Source organism: Nilaparvata lugens, chromosome 1, assembly GCF_014356525.2.
Source record: "Nilaparvata lugens isolate BPH chromosome 1, ASM1435652v1, whole genome shotgun sequence".
Lineage (NCBI taxonomy): Eukaryota > Metazoa > Arthropoda > Insecta > Hemiptera > Delphacidae > Nilaparvata > Nilaparvata lugens.
In genome coordinates, this window is record NC_052504.1 from 31,368,904 (window position 1) to 31,385,314 (window position 16,411).

Genomic DNA, 16,411 nt, shown 5'->3' on the forward strand with positions numbered 1-16,411 from the left:
ATTATGATTTCATTCAATGAGAGCTTATTTCACATAATAACAACAGCTGACATCAAAAGCAGAAATGTCAAACATGATTGAAATTGAAACAGTAGCGATCATCAACATTATTTTCTTCATCTGATCTAAAGTAACCAGATTATGGTAAGATTCACATCAATGTGTCAGCATTGTTTGAAAGGGGAGCATTGATGATATTAATGAGGAATACTGACAGTCAACGAACTGTTATACATATTCTGCAATATTTTTATCGAAAGCTACCTTCTATTTTCTTTGGTTAAACAATCAATGTTTGGGAATAATTGATTCATGGGAAAAGCGCCTTACTTCTATGGAAAATATGTTTACATTAGGAAAAGCAGCAACAGCTATTTGGCCGCTTTAATAAATAGCCCCTTTCTTTCGCCAAGTTAAATTTTGGCTGAATTTCCTCATTCTTTGCAAACAGATTCCACAACGGACACTTCTGAAGTTTTAAAAATACCCTCCATATATCATACTGAATTATTAAAATTTCATCGAAATTGTTTAAGTAGTTTTCGCGATCTGTCGGATATACAAACAAAATTAGTCTTGATAGAATAGGATCAATTGATAGAAGCAACTCCCGTCATAAAAGTTTGTTTTATGAAAAATAAAAATCATCTATACTTCCAGAAATAGCTCTGATTGGAGCAGCAGTGCCCAATCAATTTGTTCTCGATAAATGCATTTTAATTTATTCTTCAACTTGGTGCCAACCTAATGAAATAATCTCAACTTAATGCCAACCTGACAAAATTATTAATTGGTCACCAGTTATCAACTGTTTCGAATAGGTACTCTCTCTAGATTATAGTTCTATAGTAAAATATGATATGGACATTTCAATTATAATTAAGAGATTGGGAGAAGAAGAATATACATGCTAAAAGACAAACTTTAAACCCTTAAAAACCACCCTTAAGCTGCGTTTACACTGTGTAACTTTGTTATAAAACATTGGTTATATAACAACTTTAACAAAAATGTTATGAATTCATTTAACTTATAGTTTTATTTTAGTTGTAACTACAAGTTTTTCCTTTCCCGCACGACGTCGGTAAAGATCAAAGAAAAATTATAACTTTTTGTTACATGTTACATGTGTTATAAGAATGTTTGACTACTTATAACAAGTTTCAAGTTATAGAATGGGGTTGAAATAGGTGGTGGGGGAAGTAGCTGAATCATCAGCTGCTTACAGGCGCGGATCCAGGACCATGACCTGTGGGGGGGGGCGTCCAGGGGACCACCCACCTGAAAATTGTTAAGGTTTTTAGTCGAAAACAGCATTTGAGAGCTTTATTTGTTGAAATTGATTGGATTTTTGAACTTGTTCATTTAAATGATAAAGTCATGATACTTATTTCTGAACTACAGTACTTTAAATATACATTTATTCTTGCATTTTATATTGTAGTTCTGATTTTCAATATATTGTTTGGGTACATAAATTTCCTTGTGCTAGATACAGAGTGGCCCAAAAACCTTGTATTTTTGGTTCATTTTCCAGTCTTTTTTATGTTTTTTCCGCCAAATTCTGTAATCGATCAGAAAAATTTGCTCCCGCCTTTTATTTAGATTCTTAAATTACTAATAAAATGAGATTATTCGGAACTTTCTATCCTCAATGATTACTGACTTACAATTTTTCAAAAATAAGTAGAATTAGAAAAAAAACATTTTTATGAATTTTAGTTCTCGAACTACAATATCTTCCGATTGTCACCATTTAAATGTATAATTCAAGATTCCTCTGAGCGTAGTTTTGTGCTCTACAGGCTCTATCTAGGTAAACCTGACAACAATGATCCTTGTATTTTGGAAAACACCTGAGTTTTAGCTTCATTCATCATCAGCAACTCCATTGTCATCACATTCAGATTTCGCACCATAATATAAGTTTTTTAGATCATGTTCTATGAGAATCACCCATTATATGCTCTTAATTTAGTGGAGAGGCGCGTATAAGGACACCTCAGGAATCAAAATTTCAAACACTTATAACTTTTGACTTTGACACAATGATCAGATCTCATTGGTACCACAGCTCATTCTTCTCAGCATCTCAAGGCGGTTCCAAATCACGCATTATATGTGAAATTCGACCAAAAAATAGAGAAATTCATCCTTGAGTGTACTTTAAACAGTATTTCATTTCACAAAAAAGTGACTTATTTCCTTATTTAAAGCTGCATATATTGTGAAATACTTCGGATAAAATTCCAAAATGTGGAAAAGTATTTCCTCTTTCCACTAAAATAAAGAATACTCTCGATTCCAGTATTATTAGTCAGTTACAACAGATTTTAAAAAGGGCGATTCCAGTTTTTCATTTTTTCGCGATTTTTCTGTTAATTAAGAGTCTGATACATCATAGAAACTCATGATTGATTCCAAATTGTAGACAATTTATCCTCTACGAGCTCATAATTGCCTAAAATTAATCTTGAATCACTGTTCCCTATCATATAGCACTGCCTAGACCGTTAATTTATGTGAAAAGTATCTTCGATTTCTTGATTTTTTACGATCGAATCTCACATTACGATTATATTCTTCCGTGTGCAGCAACTAAAACTGGTAGGAAAAAATTCAAATTAAATTCTAAAGTTCAAGAAAAATTGATGTTTTAAGCGTTATTAATGTTATTTAAATAAACTTTATTGATCTATATCAAATTATAATCAGTTTCCCTTCGAAAATTTCATACCAAACTCATCGGAAGTTCTAAATACGTTTCCAATCGGTAAAAGAAGTGATAAGTTTTAAATTTCCAATATATTTCCAAATAATTTTAAATAAATAAGATAGGACTATAAAGTTTGTTTATAATTTTATAATGGCGGATTTGTACCACATTTAACCATTTGTACCATATAATGGCCATACTTTGAGTAATATAGTTACTGTAGAGACTCACAAACTTGCTTTTGTTTTATAACATGTTAAAAATTCCTTCTTGTCAATCAAACTTTTGTTGTATAACAAAAGTTTTATAACTAATTTTTCTAAAAAAAGTTACATATAACCTGTTACATATAACAAAGTTACACAGTGTAAACGCAGCTTTAGAGTTGAAATATCGCCAAAAAATATCTTAGTGAGCACCTAGGACGTATAAGGAAGCTATATATTCTAAGTTTTGTTGCAATCCATCCAGTAGTTTTCCAGAAATCGTAATCAGTGAGTCAGTGAGATAAGAATTTTATAAGTATAGATGACATTATCAAATATTGAGTAGAATGCTACTGTTTGCTGATGGCAATAGAGTAGCCTACTAGAATCAAGTTAATTCAAGTTGAGAGTAGAAAATTCTTATAGATTCCTGGAATATTTATGTAATTTTATCTGATAGAAGAGCTCCGAATTTATTTTGAATCATACATAATACCATAGACAATGTATACTTCATGTGAGCTTATTAATACATTACAATCATTGTAGACAATTGTGAATACTGGAGTATTGCATGCATAGAGCATATGAAGGTTTTGAAATTGATAGCCTACTGTAGAACCCAAGTAGATTCAGTAAGGCCAGGGACACACGACATGGCAAAACTGCCGGGCCGGCTTTTTCGCCGGGTCCGGCGCCAGTTGAATACCAGAACACACTGCAACTGCCGTTCGACGGTCGCCGGACACGGCAGCAATAATAACAGAATATTTCCAATGTACTTGGAGGTTCTCAGTCGCATTTATGCAATGGTACTGTCAAGAGCTCAGAAATTGGCTGTTCTATGTTTGCTCCACCACACGAGAAAGAGGAAATGATTAAACTTTGGCGGATTTTTTATATAAATTTTCAAAATGGCGGCTATTTGGAAACTTGAGAAGACAAATTTCACAAAACAATCACATTTTACAATAAAATGCAATGATATGTTGAATGTTACAGATAATACAGGGTGTTACGAACTCTCTACCAATGCTCTAGGCTCTAGGGCATTGTTCCTGGGTAAGAAACATATCTAAATATCATATTTAAATGGTCTGGAAGTCTTCAGCTACTCATACAGCGGTATTTTTGCTTTTTTCACTAATTATATTTTTCTAAATAATGGTCGAATATACGAAATTGAAACTTTGCACTATCATTTATAACAACTAGACAAAGCTACCAAAAAATTATGATAATTTTTCAAATTCTTAAAACAAACTGAAGACTTATGGACAATTAAAATATGATATTTAGATATGTTTGTTACCCAGGAACAATGCCCAATAACATTGGTAGGGAATTTGTAAACACCCTGTATAATGAACATAACATACATAAACATACAGGATGGGTGAAAAGTCCGAGAACGGCTTAATATTTCATACACAAAGGTTATTTGACGGTGGGTGTGATTGGGGGATCCCACTCAAATTGAAAATACTACTCTACTATGACTTCAAAAATCTGGTCCACCATCTTGGATCCGCCATATTGAATGCAACTTTATTTTTTTAAATAGGAAGGTGGTCATGCGATACATGATTTCGATACGAAATTTCAAGAAAAAATGAATGGCGTAAACCGCATATCGATATCTCATACCGTTCAGAAGATATTCACATTATTAATCAATATCAAGCATATCAGAAATGAAATACATAAGTGGTATTGATTAATAATATGAATATCTTCTGAAAGGTTTGAGATATCGATGTGCGGTTTTCGCACATTCTTTTTTTCTTAAAATTTCGTATCGAAATCATGTATCGCATGACCACCTTCCTATTTAAAAAAATAAAGTTGCATTCAATATGGAGGATCCAAGATGGCGGACTGGATTTTTGTAGTCATAGTAAAGTAGTATTTCCAATTTGAGTAGGATCCCCAATTACACCCACCATCAAATTACCTTTGTGTATGAGATATTAAGCCGTTCTCGGACTTTTCACCCAACCTGTATAATAATTGTAACACCCAATTTTTGAGATCTTACAATAAATAAATAAGAGAGGCTAATGTAATTTAACTACAAGTGGTAGATGTAGGGGCAGGGCCGGCCGGCTGTTTTGCCGAACCGTGTTTTCATCTCCATAATGTACAATGACCTCCTACCTGCCGGACGGTGAAACAGCCGTAATAGCTGATTTTCTCGCCGGGTCCGGTTTTTAGCCGGCCCGGCGAAGTGTGTCCTTCTCCATGCCTTCCTGTGTCTTTTGCACTTCACCCGGCAAAAAAGAACCGGGCCGGCAAGAAGCCGTTCGTGTGTCCCCGGCCTAAGGTTAATGGGTAACTTACGATTAGTAGACAGCTAAAGTTTTAAGCAAAGTTCAATGCAACATATATTTCGTACTATATATTATTTTCTTAATTCAATTCTTTTGAAAATCAAATTGGGCGTGAGATGAGATTATAGATAAATGGAAAAAAATAACATTTTCAATTTATAAATGACTGGGGGTGTAATTATTATACGGTAAGTTACAGAAGTATTTGGTAATTTTCTTCAGCATTAATAACTTGAATCCATTTAAATTCATCTATTCCCACTTGTTTTATTTATCTATTTAAGTATATTATTATACTTACACCATTACTGCATTTTCATTCATTTCCATCGGCATGAAAATATTCAAAACCTACATAAAGCAGTTTGAAACCTACATCAAAGTTATTTCCGTAACATGAACTAGACTTGTAGTTGAAAGTTCCTATTGGATCTTATTGATACACATGCATATTGAATACATGGATCCATGGATCTTAATTAGAGAATTTCCCTGAAATTGTGTATGGCGAACGAATATATTCTCAATATTACTTAAAACTGAGCAGCATGTATAAGATTGGTCTATCATATAGACTAATTAATCAGAATAATGTAACTTTTTATTGTCCAGGATAATGTCGAAAGGATGCCGAATGTTTTCCAAGAACCGGAGAATGCAGCTGTGACAGTGAGTTGAAAACATTATTAAATATTATTACTTCAATATACCAGACTAAAATAGAAACATTAACTCAACGGAAATTCTCGACTGCTTATTTTAAATTAGTGTTTGACCCATTATTGGGCGAATGCTGTATCTACGCTTATTAAATGTATTGTCTATAAATGAATGAACAAATTACGCCATCATTTTCGTTGTATAATTTCACCGTTAGATTATCCATCATGACATTCTTTGATATTAGCAGAGTATGAAATTTCACATATTTTCTCATTATAAATATTGATTATCATTGTTCCTCAATGCCATTTTTACTCTGTTTTTGTTTGATTTATTTTCAATACGATATTAATAATGTTTAATTTGATAAAAGTACTGCAATGATGTGTTTATCTAATTATTGCATTTTCTATTTTCAGGTGTCCGTCACTGTTGGTAATATTTCCTTTGTACACGCACTGCCCACTCATGAGGTGAGTCTCAAAATCTTGCTTGGCTATTTGCATCTAATAATTTATCATGTTCTGGTAGCCGAGATACAATATAAACAAACATGCACATGTGAGAGTGGAGCAGCAAGACCGATTCACAGTAACCACCTAACATTTTTGTCATAGACTAAACTGTATAATCACAGTACGTGATTCATTGTGAATGAAAGCATTAGCAAAGCAAAGCAAAGCAATGAAAGCGGCTCTGAAAAGCAACCGCATAGCACCGAACGCCCCCTCGACACGAATAGGTTTCATCATATTCGAATTCGTTGCTAGGAAACCGGAAATAAAAACAAAGTCTTTTACACACGCTCGCTTTTTTTGTTTTTATTTCAACATGATATCATGATTATCTGTTTAAAAATGTCAAAATCATATGGTCAATTCATTTCTGTTATTTCTCTACAGCATTTTTTTCTCAATGAATAGTTTGCTAAAAAAATATGAAGATAAATTAAAACACGGGGAAAATTTTTATTTCTTTTATTTTTCCATGAAAATTGCATGATTTTATTAATGGAGAAAAGAGATGAACGTTATGTACCATGTGTCATAATTGAAAAAAAAAATTCAATTCAAAAAAATAATCACTCTGAACGTCCAAAATTAATATAATCAAAAATAAACTATTCAAATAGATCACAATCTTGAATTAATTTGAAAATTTTGTTGTTCAAGAAATCACATCTTACTATTTGAAAGATGCTTTTATATTTTATTACCAGCATGAACTGAAACAATCCAAACACAGCTGTGTTTGAGAAGAAAATACCTAATTAGAACCGTACGAATTAAAAACTGATTATGTATGAAAGCCTCATTCGTTTTCGGCAACGAATCGAACCGAAAACGAACTGAACCGAATGAAACCGAATGCATGTGAAGCTAGCCTAACAAAGATCATTTGGAAGAGAAACCAGTTTCTTTTTTTTCGGCTAATGGAAATCGAATGCAATTTTCAAATTTGGTCATTTATGTAAACATCTGCTAATCTATTGAAAATTAACTACAAATCCGTTGACGAAATTGTTCATTCTGAATTCTCGGCGAAATACAGACAGCTGAAAATAAAAAAAAACTTTTTTGTCAATATCCTTCATTATTTTAACTTTTTTGAAATACTATTCTGTTGTTGAAATGTGCAAGTTGATGTTGAGAATGGTACTTGTTGTGCAGTTGATGGAAGCAGAGGGTGCAAGGGTGGTGCAGCCACCCGCAGACAACATCGCTACAAGATTGAGACCAAGGCGGAGGAGGAGATTGGCATTTGAAGATTATCCGAGTAAGTCTCATATCAAGCTTTTACGTTTCGTTTCTAACTGATTCAAATTGAATTCTATTCTCCTAAAAAAATTGTACAATAAGATTTCCAGAGTAGGCCTTTATAAATAGACAATACAATAACTATTATTGTAATAAATAATATTATAAAATTATTCCTGTTATATATATGTGATATTAAAGAAACGTCCGCTTTTGCCCAGGATGCTGAAACTGCAATCTGCAGATTGCACTAAAATATTAAACTTGTGACTGCAATTTCACATAGAACATAGTTCGTTTTCAGTGGCTCATGAACAGATAAATAAATAAATGTTTATTTCCCAAAAAAACTAAAACTACTGCATCAGTTACAGAAAAAAATGGATAAATTACAATTACATACAATAGTTAGTTACTAAAAATTTCTTTTAATGTGTCCTCTACATGTTTAGTGTTTTCTGTGTGGAAATTGACCTACTCCACTATGGCGTACCATGTTCTAGAGTAGGTTTTCTTTGTTTTGTTTTGTTTTTGTGCGGATTAGTTAGAGTTTAGTAAGTCATTAGTGGTTAGTTTTCAAAGTATGGGCATTATTGAACAAGCTTTTGTCTGGCTGGGTTAGGTTCTGAGTTCTAGCATTTCATTTCATCTCTCCTGGAGTCATCAAGACGTAAACCTGAAAAAATGCATTCAATAATTTTTGAATATTATCCATTTTTCCAAAGGTGCGTAGAGAATCGTGTGCCACGAGCGCGCGTATTTGCTTTTCATCAGCTGATTCTTTACTTTACTTTACTTGTTTGTCATATGAAACGCTACCGTAGTTGACCGAGCGAAGTGAGGTCTAAGATTCAAGTCGATGGTTTGGCATTTCTCTTAATGTTTGAATGTTTAAATGTTTAAATGTTCAAATGTTTGAATGTTTAAATGTTTAAATGTTTAAATGTTCGAATGTTTAAATGTTTAAATGTTCAAATGTTCAAATGTTTAAATGTTTAAATGTTTAAATGTTTAAATGTTTAAATGTTTAAATGTTTAAATGTTAATGTTTAAATGTTTAAATGTTAATGTTTAAATGTTAAATGTTTAAATGTTTAAATGTTTAAATGTTTAATGTTTAAATGTTTAAATGTTTAAATGTTTAATGTTTAAATGTTTAAATGTTTAAATGTTTAAATGTTTGAATGTTTAAATGTTCGAATGTTTAAATGTTTATATGTTGCGCATTTAGGGCGAAACGCGGTAATTGATTTTCATGAAATTTGACAGGTATGTTCCTTTTTTAATTGCGCGTCGACGTATATACAAGGTTTTTGGAAATTTTGAATTTCAAGGATAATATAAAAGGAAAAAGGAGCCTCCTTCATACGCCAATATTTGAGTAAAAATCTGGTGTGGCGCACTCACACAACTTTCCTTGCCGTTATGAAAATTTATCACCTGACGCTAGTGTGCCCGCGCATCTCAAGTCTACTATTCAAGGATCTAAGCCAGCTGGTGACAGGACTATAACGCTGGAGATACACAAAGTTTGCTATCTCTTCATAGTGAATGATTTAATAGAATCAACAGTTGCCAACAGTTTGCAATTGAAATAATAACATTTTCTCGAATTTCGTGCTTATTTTAAATTTTAGGTGAAAATGTGACTGAACATTAATTGGAGAGATTTTCATGCTCAATCTTTTCCACTCAAAATTTTTCGTTTAAATTGTATCTGAAGCCTGATAATTGGGAATCTAAAATCAAACTTTGCAAAGACGGGGCGGAGCTCCTGAAATTTTCACAGATATTGGACTTGTGGCAGTTGACAGAGCTTATCAATAACTATTCTAGGTATAAATTGAATCAAAATCGTTGGAGCCGTTTTTGAGCAAATCGCGAAAAACCCTGTTTTTGACAACATTTTCGACATTTTAGCCGCTATCTTGAATTGCATTTGATCGAAATTGTTCGTGTCGAATCCTTATATTGTAAGGACCTTGAGTTCCAAATTTCAAGTCATTCCGTTAATTGGGAGATGAGATATCGTGTACACAGACGCACATACACTCATACACACACACACACACACACACACACACTTCGCTCGGTCAATAATTTTGTCGAGTTGGCATTAAGTTGAGATGACTTCATAAGGTTGGCACCAAGTTGAAGAACTAATTAAAATGCATTTATCAAGAACGAATTGATTGGGCACTGCTGCTTCAATCAGAGCTATACCTTGGAGTATAGATAATTTTTATTTTTCATAAAACAAACATTCATGACTGTATGATGTATGAAAGGTATTTTTAAAACTTCAGAAGTGTCGGTTGTGGAATCTGTTTGCAAAGAATGAGGAAATTCGGCCAAAATTTAACTTGGGCGAAAGAAAGGGGCTATTTATTAGAACGGCCAAATAGCTGTTGTTACTTTTCCTAATGTAAAAATACCTGCAATAGAAGTAAGGCGCTTTTCCCATGAATCAATTATTCACAAACATTGTTTGTTTTACCAAAGAAAATAGAAGATAGCTTTCGATAAAAATATTGGAGATGCTCCCCATTTAAAAAATGCTGACACATTGATTTGAAACTTACTATAATTTGATTACTTTAGATCAGATAAAGATAATAATGTTGATAATCGCTACTGTTTCAATTTCAATCATGTTTGACAATTCATAATCCGGACTAAATACCACGAGAACCAATGAGAGAAGCCTTTTATTAAAAAAAACCCTGCTCTGATTAATTCTCATGAAATTCAATCCTGATTGAAATTGAACAGGCTTTTGTGCTACTGGGCCTGATATTTTCATGTTTCAATATCAGCTAAAAACTAAATCGAAAAAAAAAACAATATTCCATCAGCTGCTCCTATTTCCTTTCATTATGTCATTACATGACACAAGACAAACCTATTGATATCGATAGATCACAAGTAACTAATAAAGTTGCAAATCCTATTATATTAAGCGAGCAATTTCTGTATATGGTTATATGGTAATGTATGTCCAACGGATCTAGAAAACTGTTCCAATGATTTTCACGAAATTGGAACATAGTAGGTTTATGATATAAAAATTTTATTGCACTAGTTCTCATCCCTGAGAAAACTCGCTGAAGGACATGAAAAGGATAATAATTATTCATCCTTGGAAAAACAGATGATAATTTCGTCGTCTGTCGATAACAGAAGATGCGAGTGCATGTGTGGGAGATAGATAGAATTATGTCCAGCACGGGTGCCCTGCTAGTCTATTTATATTACTACCATCCTTCATCTTTCAACACAGCAGTTAGGGAACCCAACAGATCTCAAATAACATATCTGAACATTAATCAACAAGAAAGTCTGCTAATCTGTAAGGACACAATATAATAAGGAATTCCCTGAGTGTTTTTTTCAACTCCTTCAAGTCCTCAATTTCTCTTATGTAAGGGAGATAGATAGAGTTATGTCCAGCTGTTGAATCTAGAAATTTTAATAGACTTTATCAAAATGATCTAATTTGTTGACATGACATGGTATATCATTCTAAATTAAAGTATATCATAATTTTCAAAGTTAATAATTATGTTTCACAAAAATAATTTTATCTTTTAATAATCGTATCTTTTAAATCTTTAATAGCGAAGTATCTGTACAAATAATGAGCTGATGAAGGGCGTGAAGCGTGTGTTCGTGGCGCATAAGTTTGTATGCACCTTAAGACTGTGGCATCAGTCGAAGTGACAACTCATACTTCCCCTATCCAAGTCATTTTAATGAGTGTTAGCACTACTGACGATTTGCAGACTGTAATTTAAGTGGAGAATAGGTTGCCAAAATGGTTGGATCCCTAGCGATCTAGAAGTATGTATCTGTCATTGAGTCTCATATTTATCACATAAATTATAGTTTGTAATAAGTATTGTGCTCACTATAACCTTAGTGTCCGGTTTCCCATTAGGGAACTTTGGACTATATACGGCGAGGTGAATTTACTCCTGGGTCTCCCCACCATTGAAATCCATTCGCTAATAATATTAATAATAGTTTGTAAGTCGTTGATCAACAATACAGCACGTGATGGACAAAAAATCCTGGTTATTACAAAATCTGAATCAACTGCTAGACTAAAAATAAGAGGAACTTGAAACCTATTACCAAAAATTTCAATGTGATAGAAATTGTTTTAAATTTATTCCCATTTTCATTATTCTATTTTTTATTTTATAGTCAGTCCTTCTGAGCCTCCAAGAAGGAGAAGGAAACAAAAGAAGAGAAGTCAACCAAGAAAAGATGCGCCAGCTGATGTGCCCCTTGATGCACCCCACCCACCGGCTGATGCACCCCTTGATGCACCCCACTCACCAGCTGATGTGCCCCTTGATGCACCCCACCCACCAGCTGATGTGCCCCTTGATGCACCCCACCCACCAGCTGATGTGCCCCTTGATGCTCCCCACCCACCAGCTGATGCTCATTTTGATGATTTGGGTGTGATGCCTTTGCCAGAACATGATCAACAAGACGGAGAACCGTTGTTCCACACCCTGGAAAACAGGTCAGTTCATACCTTTATCAACTTCAGTCATTCAAGTTGTAAAATAATCAACATCCATGAGAAATTATTTGAAATTACAACGTTTAAAAAGTTTAAGAATCGAGCTTATAAAAAATCTTCTTAAACTTGAGTCAATTGAAATTTAAAATAGTCACTTGTACTATAACCATCCACTTCTTTTAATTTAAGGTATTTTTCAGTAGTATTGAAGTGATGTGTCTCTCAATTTTATATCTCAACTACTTACTCCATTTAATAAGTATTTCTGAATTTTCAGGAAAGACGACATTATTGCAGAATTGAGAGAGCTGCAGATGAAGCATGGAAATTTGATAAGTTTTGTTCAAATTTGCCCTACTGAAATAACACGCCGTGATAGAGCAGCTGGCGTCTTTGCAATACTTTTAGGTAAGCTCGGTTACAGATTATGTTTGACTTGAAAATATGCATTACACATGGTTTTCTGGTGTTCAAGTACAAAAGCTAAATTCATTTATTTCAAATAATTTGTACATAGTTGATATAAACTTGAGTTGCGTCAACATTTGAATTCTAAGAATTCTTTATTTCATTAAATCAAAGAACGCGATACTAATTACAGCCTCAGAATGATACAAACCTGCATTTTATTTTTAAAATCATGTATCATAAGTGGAAGTTGAATTCAATCTTGAGTGAATATTTCCATACACAAATGTTTCTTTCTATATTCTAAGCTGTGTATCTCGGTAACACGATGTGATAAAAAATGGTACGTCTTCAATTGCAGAACAGAATCTTCTCTTTCATGTAAAGTACTCGTAAATGATTTTGTAAAAATGTATTTGTGAAGTTAGATTTGTTCATTTAAAAAAAATCAAGAAATTTACAATGTTTTCCTCATTTTCACAATCTCGGCAGTTTTTCGTTGATAATCAGTAATTCAATTTATATAATTTATTTAAGGCAACTGAGCTCATAGATCATTCCAATGAATTTATTTGTTTCCCAAACAAACATAATATAAAATAACAAACCCATTTTTGAATTTATATCAAAACTACATTTTCAATAATTTATTAATCGAAAAAATGGGGAACCAGGTTCTTACTTTTCCTACAACCTGTAGAAGTTATTCAATCCTTCAGACTAGATCCGAAACTAGATCATTTTCTGAATGAGAGAAGGAAATTCCAGCTTAGACTTGATTTATTTTCATATGCTACAGAATAACCCTATTTTTGACCAATCGACTTCAAATATTGAACACATATTCTTGGACCCATTCTTCAGATCACGTTTGTTGGCCAGCAAAATATCCTTTTTTTTCGAGGATATAACAGGATGCTTGAAAAGAAATATAGTTTTTGAGAATTTTTATTATAATTTATGTTTCTCTACGTTTTTTTCAGAACTGTGTTATGAAAGACAGATTGAATTGATCCAAGAAGTTCCTAATGCGCCGGATCATTTATTTATCAAAATGAGATTTGGTGAGCAGGTATAAAAAATGGTTATCCTTTATCCAAGTTCCTATTCCATTTGCTAGTTATTAAATCAACAATAATTACGCCTATATTTATTTTAATGTATTTTCCTAGTCTTAATATAATAATATATTAAATGTGATAAATATATTTTACCAGTCTTATACACATATCAGTCTTAAACACATATTATGTGTTTAACAAATATTATCCAATAACTTGAATTTATGAGTTATGAATTTCAGAATTCTACATACAATTAACAATGGAATTATTTTTAAATGGATCTGAATATAATGGATATTTTTGAATGATATTCATTTACACTCAGTGAACTTTATCCAATAACTTGAATTTATGAATTTCAAAAATTTACATGGAATTAATAATGAAATTATTATTTTTAAATGGATCTAAAATTGTTACACTCAGTAAACTGACAATCAAATTTAGGCCTATTTGTATAAGATAATATACTGTATTATTAAATACTTGGAGAAAGCAATATACGAAAAAGCTTGTAATTTTAAAATTAATCATTCAATTATTGTAAAATTATTTTCTTAATTGGTGGTCTCGACTTGTCAAACATAGCGTGCCCAATTGTACGAGTATTTTAGCAATAATTTCATGAATGTTATATTACATTGCTGCTTTTATTTATTATTTTATATTATGAGTTTTTATAAGAGATCAGACTGATGGTTGTAAAAGATAATGCTTTTTACTTGCGAATAGAATGATTTATGTTGCTGGAATAAATGGTCTATTGAATATATAAATTATTCCAAAAAAGAGTATTGATTATTTTTACTTTATTTTTAAATGATATGACCTATTTAATAATGTTTCAAACGATTTTTCTATTATTTGTTTCATATGGAATCTTCTATTAAGTAGGTTATTATTCCATTGGAATACCTACCAATAAGGTATTACCTATTAAATAGGTTTGCAGTGTATTGCTACTCTGTGAAATTTTAAGAAATGAGTTTGTGATCATGATATTAGTTTTTATTATTGATAGGCATTCACCATTTCCTATAATTATCTGGTTCTGGTTTCATGATAGGAACTGTTTTTAGTAATTCGATGAAGGCCTACCTACTGCATCTAAATAAAATTCATTCAATCAAAAATTTTACTGCAATATTCAACAACCTATGAATACAGTAATAGCTAATATTATAATACCTTGACTTATAATAATCATTATATCAAATTAATTTATGTGAGCATAATATTAGATTCAATAAATTCGTGAGTTTTCAAAAAATATTGGATAAGATAGTAGAAATGAAGTATTAAGAAAATAGTCATAAGATTCATTATATTTAAGATTAGTAGGACATGATATAGTTGAATACGGTACTAATTTCATTGTGTTATGTTATTTTGTCTGTGATTTATAATGTGGTTAAAGTATTTATTCTTCAACCATTCTTGAAGGAAGCCTGAATTTGAATACTTATTTTTCAGTTTTCTTGACATGAATTTCTTGTTTATTATTTCTTGTGAATCTCATACTGCTCTAACTGAAATAAATATTATTCTATATGTATTAATTCGAGCTGTGATGAGGCTTCCTCTCTTTCAGAGTTCTATGGATGGTTTTCAATATTTTTGCGATACACTCTATTATTTATGATACGTTCCTTGCGGTAATCACTAGCACTGTAAATTTACACTCTAATATTCAAAGCATTTAGCGAATTCACTGTAAACCTTGAATACCTTGGAGTTGTAATTGAAATAAACACTTTCCTGGTGATTTTGAAATGTATCAAATCACCTCCTCTCTACTTACCATAGCTGTTATAAAGATTCAGCGTTACTTTCGATGTAAACATTACTGTATGTAAAAATATTTTGTTTCACTTTCAAATAGATTTTTAGCAGATCTTGTTATTGAGTTACATTTATACTCATAGAACAGAATCAATTAATAGTAGCTCAGATAATTTGGAAGCAAAAATTTCACTAACTATTCCATACTGACTATTTGAATGAATTACTAAATTGCTTTTGGAAAGTTTGTTTCTTGAATGATACGCTGAGAACCAGAGAGCTATGAAAGTTTTGGGAGAAAGTTTTCTATAAATCATTCAAGCAAGATTCAAGAATATCTCCAATAAAACGTATTATCTGTCAGCGGAACTATAGGATATATAATTATGTAGGCCTGTATATTATAATACATAAAATAGAGGAATGATAGGCTATAGCTGTATATAGGCCTATAAATAATACATAAAATATAAGAAATTCTTCGATTAATGGAATGGAAGTATAATATCGAATGATTTAATGATTTTTATGCCATTATGTTACAATCATTTTCCATGACGATGATTTATTAATAAAATGATCTAAAAACATAGTTTCCACTCCTGAACAAAACTTGAGAATTTGGAAGGTATGAATTATTTATTAATAGATAACAGTAAAGTCGAAGCTTATTCAACACGACTATTCATTCATTCAATTCAAATTTCACAGAGCTTTTAAAAATTGTACAAAAAGTGAAAAATATTTTGTAAAATTAGAATAAATTTATCAAATTATGAAACAATTCACATTAACAAAATTTAATGTTTTTTTCAAGTATAATATAAATTGATTCTGAAGGCTTTGGTTGTTCATCAAACTTTATTACAGATCTGAGAACTAATTTTTTTTTAGTTACGAAAGTTCAATATAACATGAAATATGCATTCTATCACAAAATGTGTAAGAAAT

At 31.7% G+C, this 16,411-nt stretch overlaps 1 protein-coding gene across 2 annotated transcripts in view; it reads left to right on the top strand.

Annotated features, from left to right (window-relative positions):
• LOC111053339 (BRD4-interacting chromatin-remodeling complex-associated protein-like) overlaps positions 1 to 15,443 on the top strand; it is a 36,573-nt gene extending 21,130 nt beyond the window's left edge. For both annotated transcript variants that reach the window (XM_039425629.1, XM_039425634.1), the window contains 6 exons: positions 5,865 to 5,921; positions 6,335 to 6,388; positions 7,586 to 7,691; positions 11,879 to 12,206; positions 12,484 to 12,614; positions 13,598 to 15,443. In XM_039425629.1, the coding sequence (XP_039281563.1) occupies positions 5,865 to 5,921; positions 6,335 to 6,388; positions 7,586 to 7,691; positions 11,879 to 12,206; positions 12,484 to 12,614; positions 13,598 to 13,692 (771 nt within the window). In that variant the 3' untranslated portion in view covers positions 13,693 to 15,443. The remainder of the gene's footprint in view (positions 1 to 5,864; positions 5,922 to 6,334; positions 6,389 to 7,585; positions 7,692 to 11,878; positions 12,207 to 12,483; positions 12,615 to 13,597) is intronic.
• The last annotated feature ends 968 nt before the right edge of the window (positions 15,444 to 16,411 follow it).